The following is an 11,241-nucleotide window of genomic DNA, read 5'->3' as shown; positions in this document are numbered from 1 at the left end:
CACTGACTGGTCTTTCCAAACGGAAGAGCATAAAGAAAAAGAAATCAGTCGTCGCGAGCCCTACCTTTGAAGCTTCAACACAGTCCTTAGTATTAGTAGCTCGTTGCTAGAACTGATCTTTGGCTCGCCCCTATCTCGTCAGGGGCTTACTCACTTCACTCGCTCTTGTTCAGTAGCGCTTTCTTCTTTAGATAGCAAGCAGCACGAGAGCTCTTCACTTTCATTCAGGTCTTTAGTTCCAGTCGAATCACGAGCTTTGCTCGACACTGCTAGCGAAGCTCTACGACAGAGCATTTCCATTATTTCGAAAGTGGAAAAACTGCTCTCTCTCTTTCCGGCTTAGCCTACCGCCTCAATGAACAAGGGCTTCTATGGGCTTCTATCCCCCTGGTCGTATTCAAAGGATCTCTCAAGACCTTCTTCTGGCATCACAGCCTATTCTATCCTCCTCAACCTCTTCCTACTGAGGGGTTCAATCCATTGCCAACTACCCTCTCCCACTGACTCCCATAAAGTAGCTTGCTCTCTCTCACCACTGTCGAGTCGGGCTTCAAGGAAGCTTCGCTGTCTTTGCTTTCGCGAACTTGACTTATTGTTCTTGTTCTGCAATAGATCTTTCATCAAATGGAATTGCTAGTTCATTCTCTCAGCCGAGGAGAGTTCTTTACCGTTCACCTGCTATTCCTTCTTATTGATGCTTAGTAAAGTCAAGCTCCATCTCCTTTTTTGACATCCTCCAGAAGAAAGGCTATCTATTTCATTCTGCATTTTCTCTTCTTCAGTCTGAAGTGAGAATTCCATTCGATATAAGGCGAGCCAATAGATAGGTAGGTTGCATAGTCTATAAGAGTTCCATTTATCTTACCCAGCCTCTTAGCTGCCTTTTCAAAGTATCCCTTTCAGATACCTTTGGCCTAGGCCGGAGACCATTGGGAAGGAAAGATATTGGTTGGGAGGGGGCGGATTCCATTCTTCTTCTGGTCCAATTCCATCTGCTTGCTCACACTCTCATCTTTTTTTTCATTCAGTTTAATAGGGATAAGGACTTTCCTTAATCCAGGGGGAGTTCCCTGTAAGCTTCTTCACTATATGGAGATGAAGATGGAGAGAAATCAAACTATTGACAGTGTAGGAGTATCTGATAGGGGCATGAAAGACCCCACGGAGCGGGAGAGAAAGGCTTAGCCTAAGGTGATTGATAGCGGGTATTTCTCTTTTTCCTAGGAATTTCTCTCTTTCTAGTCGTCGAGGATTTGCCTTCGCTTTTTTCGTCTCAGTAGTCCTCTCCCTCGGTAAACTCGGTCTATTGCATAACCTCTCCCAGTCCTTCAACTATCATCCTTCAGCCCTTGTAGGTAGCAATCTGAATAGCAGTAGTTCATAATGCCATGTAAAGATATTCTCACTCCCAAGTCAAGCCAGCAGGTTCTCGGGCAAGCGCATACATTCAGTGACCTTTTTTGGTGGAGATCTTGACCTCTTCCACATTTTGCAGCGGAGGCAGAATTGGATTCAAGCACTTCTGTCTTCTCTGGCACAAGGATCCGACCTTGTGAAAAAAGCATTCCAGCCCCGCCAGACACAAAGAAGTCAGTGGTCAGATTACATTATTTCTTCAAAAGAGCCGCTGTCCTATCCGCAGAATACCAAGGGTTAGTCATAGCTAAGGGCGAGACAGATAAGACGGATAGAATTTTTGCAGTTCTAATTGAAAGAAGAAAAGAATGAGAAATGGCATGAGAAAAGAAAGCGAAAACCCACTTCAGTCTTGAACATCTTAACCGAGGGGACATGGTCAGGCCAATGGAGAGGTTCAAATCCTTCCGTCCCAGGATGATAGGTTGCTCAAGCTGCTTTAGCTACTAAAGCGAGAGATGGAAGACCGAACTACGAAGATAGGAAGGAGAGGTTTGAATAGGTTTTGAGTCTCGACACAATATGCTAACCAGACGAATAAATAAGTACTCAAAGCATCCTTGAGTATAAGATGGTCCACACAGTGGAATAGGTCTTGTGAGTGAGTCCACGCTTTCCTTCCATTCAATCAAGTAAAGAAAGTGGAACTGAAGAGTGCAAATCAAGTGTATGCATGAGATTGAAACCCTGGGTGAAGAGTCCATTGGTCCTTAACCAAATCTGAGGTCGAAGTAGAGGAAAGGAGTGCAAGTAGAACGAGATAGAAATCAATGATTTAGTAGGCCTTCTTGCTTTTCTTTCAGCCTCTTCTTCTTGATTTATGGATAGTTCTTGCTGCAGATCGAACGAGGATATGAAGCAGCCTTTCCCCCCAATAAGGACGGAGTCAACTCATCCTGGCTATTAACCTTTCCCTAGTGGAATATGAACCATAAATACGTGGGAACCGGTCCGTGGTAGCTTAATTAGTCGAGGTCAAATCCCCCAATGCATGCGAAACTGCACTTTCAAGAATGAAAGACGAAGGTTATAGGAGTCTGTGCGCTCCTCTTAAGTCGCTTGGCTTCGCCCCTTTTCTCCACTCTTTGCCTAGTGCTGGATGGAAGAAGGGAAGGGAGAATGCACCCAGTAGGTGGTAGCCAGACAAGATTCTTTAGTCAAAGAAGGAATCAAGCAATCCGTACCAAGAAGACCTTCAGGCACGAGGTCTAAGCGCACCGACCTTGAAGTGGGGGGGTCCCTTTGTTCATTGAGGAGGCGGTTTGGGTTCATTCTCAGTCAAAGACGCACACTTTCAGACATCAAGGAAATGAAGCAGAATTCAATAACGTAGTTCATTCATCGCCTCGTGGAATTGAGTATGAGAGAATTTCCGTTTCAGAAGTTCTTTTAAGTGGACGTTGTTGAAGACCGTTGCAAAGCTCCTGCTTTTTTTTGCAGCCTCATCTCTTGCCTCATGACTGGCCTAATGCCTTCTTTCTCTTTATTTATTGACTCCCAACGTGGACAAGAACTCTGATGACCTACGGATTCAAACCCAGCGCTTCGTCAACTCAATGAACAAGGGCTTGATCTTTTTCATTTTCAGAGGACGTGATACGATTCGCTAATTCAGACCGGACGAGGCGCTCGACTCGGGTCAAGGGAAGAAGCTATCTCAAGCTGAATCTAAGGACACATAAAGAAGAGGTTAGGGTCGTCATCAATCAGTCTTCGCCTTTCAAAATCTAATCTTCTCAACTCCTCTCCTATATTTCAAACTACGAGTACCTTCGCTCCTCTCCTTCCTAACCTCAGTCGAGTACCTTCGCTCCTCTCCTATATTTTTTTCTACGAGTACCTTCGCTCTGAACCTTCCTAACCTCAGTCGAGTACCTTCGCTCCTCGCCTTTCAGTCGAGCCTGTCCTTCGTAGCTTTATTCTGCTTCGCACCTTGAAGGTGAATATGGATTTCTGACTCCTTCTACGCAAATTCTTTGCGCCTTTGTTTTTGCTTTGAGCCTCCTACGGAGCGGTCCAAAATATATGCCCCATAAACAAAACATAAGAGAGAAAGTTGGAGAGAAAAGAAAGGGAAGGATTACTAGTCAGAGGAAAGCCTACCATAAATCAGTCCGCCTTGATTTTAGGGGGTTTTCCTCTTGGTCGAGAAGACGACCATTGATTTCTACCCAGCCCTCTTCTTCTTTGCGTACTTCTTCCCTGGTCCCCTGGACCCTACTAAGAAATAAATAGAGTTTGAATGCTGACGTAAGGCGGAATCAAGTTCATGGAAGAAGAAAGCCTAGGTAGCTTTTGCTATCTTTTTTTCGTGAAATATCTTTTCTACTTTTGACCGCCTCAATGAACAAGGGCTGGGCCTAGCCCTCGTACTCTGACTCAGCAGCCACTGAAAGAGCGAGAAACTTGAACTACTTCTCATGCCTATACCAGCGGCCCTACCGCGGAGTGGGACAGATTTCCTAGCTGTGAGCGCCACTTCCAATTGTTGTCGTTGGTCTCGTGCGATCCTGGTCTCTCCTCATCCCCCATTGATTCTCTTCATCCTTTCTTCGATTCAAGAACTCAAGAAAGACCTTGAAAGAGAGACTTTAGCGGCCTCTTCTGAGACCTCACCTCTTCTGCGCCGTATCAACTCTTCCTGCCTTTTAGGTGCGATGTCGAGTTACGGAAAGAGAACTAAATGGGCAGGGATCTTACTGGACTCTGTCTTTTGCCTATTTCCGATTCAAGTGAGATTCCCTTTCAGGTATGCTCCCCCACTCCAACTGGGTCGGTTACCCTGTCCCCAACTCTGTCTCGCTGAGAACGCTCGAGGCTAGAACGTTATGGAGCTCCACCTACAAGACTCTTTCTTAATAAATCAAGGCTCCGTAGGAGTTGAGAGATCGCGGAGACTCTTATTCTTTGCACAGGGATCATCAATCGCCATAATGACCAGAGCAAGCCAAAGCCAGGCCAACCTACGCCTTTTCCTCACCCTCACTCTCACGACTTGGATTCGAACCAATCAAGCTACTTGCCCTTTAGTAGATCGTGAGTGGTTCTGTCGTCCTCCTCATTATAGTCCTCCTAAAATCTAGAGCATTTCGTCGGAATACATCCTGTCTTTTCACCGCTCCGTGGGTAGTCCTATGCATAGTCAGTACTATAGCCCCAATCATGGCTACTAATAAAATCAGACTAGAAAGCAAAAACCAGACGGAATAGTAGGTATAAAGTAAATTGCCCAATGTTTCCAAATTAGTCCAACTTCGTACCTTTCCGGCATAAACCGTATATCTAAGAGAGGTCGTATTTCTTTGGGTTGGTAGTAATGGAATGCTTTCATTATCCAAAATGAAGAAGATTTCCCACCAAAAGATCAGTCCAATAATACCACTCACAGGTAAATAGCGCAAGACTTCTTCGTGAATCTCCGCTATTTGAATATGGAACATCATAACAACGAATAGGAATGAAACGGCTATAGCTCCTATATGAACTACTGGGAAGATCATAGCGAAGAAGTCGAGACCTAACAAAAGAAGTAAACCTGAAGTGTTGCGAAAGACTGGGATGGGAAACAAAACGGAATGTACCGGATTTTTAGCACGTACAACCATCAAACCAGAGACCAAAGCTGGGCTCGACAAAACGGAAAGTATCATGGTACCTCGTCCTTCCCTGAAATGGAACAAACATGCTGGAGCAAGAACTAGCATGAAAGTCGATCTATTACGACCAGCGCGGTTGTTCGTATTTCATTTTCTTCTTCCAAGTCAAGCCCTTCTTAGCTTAGAAAGCACTCGCTGAGTTACTTACGGAATCTCAAATCTCTCTCGACGCCGAGAATTTGTGATGTTTCCAGGGGTCGATCAGAGGTTCGGCTTGCTTCTCCCCCACCTTTTAGCCTTCTGGGCCCCCGAAAGAAAAAAGAAAGAAGAGAAATTCTTCTCAAATTCTTCTCAACTCATCTGGAGCTTTATTTTATCCTTTCAGTCGAGACCTCAGTCGTCAGAAATCCATATTAACCTCTTCCATTCTGAGTTGCACTCCTACCTAATAAGGATAAGGACCCGCAAATTCTTTGCGCCTAACCGCTCCTCTCCTTCTTAGTCGAGCTGCTTCGCTCCATTTCAAACGTAGAGTACCTTCGCTCTGAACCTATATTTCAAACTACGAGCTGCTTCGCTCTGAACCTATATCTGAAACTACGAGTACCTTCGCTCTATTTCAAACTACGAGTACCTTCGCACCCTATTGTTTTGAGTCGCCCTTGTTCATTCAGGCTCCTAATCAAGGGATAAGGACTTCGCTTTCAACTCCTAACGGAGCCTCTCCTTCCTAACCTCAGTCGAGTTCTTTGATTGAGGGCCTTGACCCTCTCCTTTCAGTCTCGTCTCAAATTCTTTGAGCCTCCGCTTTCAGACTCCTAACTACGGCTCCTCTCCTTCCTAACCTCAGTCGAGTGGCTTCGCTCCTCTCCTTCCTAACCTCAGTCGAGTGGCTTCGCTCCTCTCCTTCCTAACCTCAGTCGAGTGGCTTCGCTCCTCTCCTTCCTAACCTCAGTCGAGTGGCTTCGCTCCTCTCCTTCCTAACCTCAGTCGAGTGGCTTCGCTCCTCTCCTGTAAGTCGAGCCGCTTTCGCTCCTCTTGACTGTCCATATGAACCTGTGTCCTTAATCTAATGAGACCTGTGTCCTTATCAATGAGACATTCAAAGGCGAACTTTCAGTCGCTTCTCAAATTCTTTGAGCGTCCTCCAGACCATATTAGTGGAATGAACTTCGTTGCACTCCTTCTAAGTGGCAGAATAAGGAATGAGCTTGAAAATTCTGAGATAATTCTTTGATCCTTACAGTCTCGTCTCAAATTCTTTGAGCCTCCGGACCAGTCGCTTCTTTCGCAAATTCTTTGCTCCTAACGTCAATAATCAGCCAGAAGACGATAAAGGAGGTTATGAAATAACTCGACTCCCACGGGGCGAAGAAAGTCGACTGATAAGGAGTCAATGATGATAATAAGGGTTGAATCAGAAGGCGAAAGGACTGAATTATCATCAAATAAGGAGCCCTTTCAATTACAAGATGAACAAGGACATATGAATCTTGTTGCGGGACTTGTTTATATCCATATGAACTTCCTTACTCTTCTTTACTTTCATCTCTCAGGCCAGCAGTCTGATACTTCTAGTCGACTGCTCTATGACGGGCTTCCCCGTTCCCTGGGCTCTGCTCGCTCGTATACGCTCCGATCCTGCAAGTAATATAATAATAGAAGACAAACTCTCTTTCCTTGTCCTTAGCTAAAGAAGGCAATAGTGAATCAAGATCTAGATGGTAGGCTTGATCTTTCTCTTTATCTCTATCCACGGAGATAGCGATACATATGGATAGAAAGAGATCTATTCATCGATCTAGACGAGACTGGAGACGGATAGATATGTCCCTATGAGCGAGCCGATCTTTATATGTTTTGGCCACGTCCGTTTCCGCTCCGAAGAGGAAGGTTTGGATCTTTCAATCTTATGTCGTGAGGGATGTGACCTATGTTAGGTCCATAAGATACCACAGCTTTTAGTGTTCTATGATTCACCTCCGAATAATGAGTAGGTAGTGAGAGACTTTTGATTTTGCTCTTCATAGTAAACTGATGGGGGGATGCGGAGCAATAGGTCGAATTACTATATAAAGAAGAGTTGTTTTCTATAGGACTTCTTCTTCGAGTAGGAAGATTGAGGTTTTTCTCCTTCCTTCTATTCGATAAGAATAGGGATTGAAAATGATACAAATTCCTCTTCATTCTCTTGTGCTCAGCGAAGGAACTGCCTAAGCATACTTTTTCCGATCCAAACTTCTTTGTTCTTTCTAAGTCTTCTTCTTGCATAGAAGAACGCAACTCTTGCAAAAACCGGGATTTTCGTAGTAGGCGGCATCCCCTCTGAGTTTTGAGTAGGTGGAACCATTCTCTTTGATTTCTTCTCCACATTCTGACCGGGTGATCCAGGAATTTGCCTATGATTTTGTCAACTGATATTTCGATATAGAAAGATCTCCTTATTTCTGAACCGCTCCTTCTCGCCTCATTTTCTTGAAAAGATATTAGATCACCGTGGGACACTTGAAAATGAGTAATTTTGACCATTCCTTTATTCACACAAACCCTTCGATGACTTATCGGCTGCCTTGCTTGAGGAATAGTTGAACTAAAATGGAGACGAACCGGAATAACGTCCGATCTTGTTTCTGGATTGAGTGGAAAAGGGATATAAGAAGTTCGTTCTCTTCCTCTGTGCATCTCTGTGATGGGTAAATCCCCATGAAAAAGGGGCAACTTTCGTGTAGTTTGTGATTGGATGTAACTGTTCAGATTTTCTCTCGGATAAATCTTTCTCTTAATAGATCTCTTCTTGTTTCTCAATTTTCGGAGAATGCGGCGTTGTATTATTGTCAGTTCTCTCTTCCGAACATTTCCTAAAAGTAGACGACAAGTTTGAAATCTTAATGCAGGCAAGGCATATCTTCTTTCATCCCTCTTTTTCGCCACATCGCGTATAACGGGAATCGAACCCGTGTCAAAGACGTGAAAAGTAGATGTCCTAACCAGGAGCAAAAAAGACATGATGAATATACCTCTGTTCCGAGAATAGAAATGGGAAAGATGAGAGAATTTCCTCCTCTTAGAAAAGATAGAATGAACGTCCAATTCAACAACAAAGACAAAAAGAAAGAAGACTGTCAGTTGAATGATCATTCTTTTAGTTCGACATGACTTCGGAAAGATCTCATGAAAGAATGAAAGCTGCCAGCATAGGCTAAAAGTCAGAAAAAGAAGAAAAGCCTACCCTCGTCAAGAGACTAAAAAGAAGGTGCGAAGCTCGACGAGAGAAAGCTATCAATGAACAAGAAGAAAGAGGAAGAGGAAGAAACTAAAAGGAAGCTAGCTTATGGAATAGCGAGACCAGAGGAAAGCCTAAATCAGGAAAGCATAAAAGGAAAAGTATGAAACTAACAATTTGAGAGAAAAGAAAGCCTAAATCAGGTTTCAGATTCATTGAGGCGGAAGAAAAAGATGAAAGGCCATAATATCTTATAAAGAAGTTCAAGGATCAAAGAATGATCGAAGAGGTTCATATTCATATGGAAATCAAAAGCTCCAGATGAGGGGCAAAGAATTTGCGAGTGGACTTTATTCTGAAATCAGATTTTCACCCGTCCGGAGGCTCAAAGAATGATCGACGAGACTCCCACGGGGCGGTTCGAAGAAGCTCGACTAAGAAGGAGTCAATGAACAAAGGCTCATTGAACTCGACTGAGGTTAGGAAGGAGAGGGGCGAAGCGAAAGTCATTATCCTTATTAGGTGGGAGCCCTCAAGAAAGACAGTCGAGGTGAAAGGCTCATTGAACTCGACTGAGGTTAGGAAGGAGAGGGGCGAAGCGAATTCCTTATCAAAGAATGATCGAAATCCATATGAAAAAATTAGGCATTTGAGACGAGACTGAATCAATGAATAAAGTCAAAGAATTTGCGAAAAGGTCCTCAATGAACAAGGAATTGAATAGGACTCATTCATTCCACTAGAAGAATCTGAGGATAGGCTTTCCTCATTGATAAGGTAAAAAGATGAAACTAGAAGAATAAGAGAAGAAAAGGAAGAAAATCAAAGCCTATCCTTCTCCGGACTTATAGAAAGTTCATATCTTCTTATTTCTTTCGCCGACTTATATCTGATTATGAGCTTCGCGGAGATTTGCAAATTGATATATTCCGTCGGACTTGTTTATCCATTGAATTGGCATTAGACCAAAACCATAGATTTGAGCCTCTTTCTTCTTATTTCATGAGCAGGAGAGAGATTTGACGTCTTTTCTTGCTTCCAGCTATAGCGAAAACATTGAAAATGTCCATTTTCTCGCGTAGGAGGCGTAGAAGGCCCTAGTTTTAGTGGAATTCATGATCCGTACTTTCTTCTCAAATTCTTCTCACCTTGTTCATTGAGGAGCTTTTTCTTTCTCCATATTAACCTGTCCTCCGGACTTGTTTATATCCATATTCATCTGCCCTTATTAATGAGACAGGTCGGACTCATTCATTCCAAAACTTCTGTCCGACCGTGAGGCATAAAAATTCACTTTATGAAATGAGCTTTGAACCTTCAGATTCCTTTAAGTAGGTTTAGAAGGCTCCTTTTTTTTGATAGGCTTTCTTCCAAATAGTAGGTTGAGTAGGTTATTTAAGTAGGTTTAGGAGAAGGAGGCATCAAAATGCAATTCCTCTGACTTGAAACCGCTCCGTGGGAAGGCTTAGAGAAGATCAGAAGAAAGACAAGAAGATCAGAAGAGCTTGAATTGAAAGAGAAGATCAGACTCGAGTGAGGAAGATAGAGAGAAAGATAAAGATCAGATCAGAAAGAAGAAGAACAAGAACCTACTCAAATCAAAGAAGACTATAAAGGAGAGGCTAGAAGGGAAGCGACTTCAGAGGAGAAAGGGAAGGCAGAACCTACGGCAATAACCTACTCCGCAAGGCGATCAGAATTTGAGAAGAAGCGAAGCGCATTTCTCTAAGATTGAATAAGGGGTAAATCAGGGTCAAGACTCCTAACCTTTATATCCGGAAGGACTTGAATATGAATATGTCCTTATCAATGAGACCACTCAAAGAATATATCCGAATACTATTTATGTTGGAAAAAAGCCTACCTCTAAACCTACGGCAAGGAATCAGACTCTGACGGAGAGGTGCAAACCTAGCATTTTGTGCATTTTCCCGCTACGTGGGAAATGAGGTTCCAAGTCGCGACCAGGTTATCTATCATATGCTTGACTTACAAGGATCAAGCTTGAAGAGGGAGGGCAAGTCCAATCTTCTTGACTATTCGAACTTGTAGCAATACGCTTGAATCAAGAGCGCTCGGGCTTTCTAGTCCTCTTTTTTGATGGAATTGAGAGATTGATTGCTGGAATGGATTCTTCATCAGTACGCTCACTTGAGGCAGACTTGGTTCGGGCTGTGGCCCTTGCCGTAAACCTACTATTTGGAAGAAAGCCGTCAGTCCGAGGCTCAAAGAATTTGAGTGAAGCATTTGCTGTAGAAACTAGCTTTTTTCTTTCAAAGCTCTTATTAGAATCTCAGATAGAGGCGGAGTAGGAGTTGAAAAGCAAAGGCGAAGATTAATTGAGTAAACTACATTGACTACGTTTTAGAAGTTGAGATCAGAAGCGAGCCCTTTCTAAGACGACTGTAGGGAAAGAAAGAAGTTGATTATCTCAGATTTTCAGGGGGCTATCCTTGTAGTCAGTCTGAAGGCAGAGTTATGGGAAAAACTCCCACCGTACGGTCCCCACGCATGCGCATCGGCGATCATGGAAACTCAGACCGCTACGTTTTCTTTCACTTTTCCAGCAGTTAGGGAAGATCCGCTATCCTTCCCACTCAATAAAAGACAAGAAGAAAGTTTCAGTGGAAAACCGCTCCGTGGGGGCTCAAAGAATTTGAGAGAAGCTTGCTTTTTTTGTTAGTAGGTTTAGAAGCGTAGGAGCAGTCCGGACGGTCCCGGAGGTGATTTTTGATATGGATTGAATAATAATCGTCGGGCTCTGAACCTTCCTAACCTCAGTCGAGTGGCTTCGCTCTGAACCTATATTTGAAACGTAGAGTACCTTCGCTCTGAACCTTCCTAACCTCAGTCTCAAATTCTTTGATCCTCTCCTATATTTTTTTCTACGAGTACCTTCGCTCCTTCGAGAATTCAGTCCTTTCGCTTTCTTGATTCAAGCCTGATTATCATCATTGACTCCTTATCAGTCGACTTTCGCGGTTAGGAGTTGAGAAATCCATTATT

The 11,241-nt window shown here is 43.5% G+C and overlaps 1 protein-coding gene across 1 annotated transcript; it reads right to left on the bottom strand.

Annotated features, from left to right (window-relative positions):
- Positions 1-5,145: 5,145 nt before the first annotated feature.
- On the bottom strand, positions 5,146-11,007 carry LOC127146904 (ribosomal protein S4, mitochondrial-like). The gene is made up of 2 exons (XM_051080800.1): positions 5,620-11,007; positions 5,146-5,522 (listed from the first exon to the last, which is right to left on the bottom strand). Exon 1 carries the CDS (start codon positions 8,148-8,150, stop codon positions 6,864-6,866), a length of 1,287 nt encoding a protein of 428 aa, XP_050936757.1. The 5' UTR covers positions 8,151-11,007; the 3' UTR covers positions 5,146-5,522; positions 5,620-6,863.
- Positions 11,008-11,241: the final 234 nt, after the last annotated feature.

Source organism: Cucumis melo, unplaced genomic scaffold (genome assembly GCF_025177605.1).
Source record: "Cucumis melo cultivar AY unplaced genomic scaffold, USDA_Cmelo_AY_1.0 utg001078l, whole genome shotgun sequence".
Taxonomy (NCBI): domain Eukaryota; kingdom Viridiplantae; phylum Streptophyta; class Magnoliopsida; order Cucurbitales; family Cucurbitaceae; genus Cucumis; species Cucumis melo.
Note: the sequence above shows the minus strand (reverse complement) of the source record. Positions and strands in the feature narration are given on the sequence as shown.

Coding starts and splice junctions, on each gene's coding strand:
- LOC127146904 (XM_051080800.1), bottom strand. CDS start 8,150: ATGATCATTCAACTGACAGTCTTCTTTCTTTTTGTCTTTGTTGTTGAA.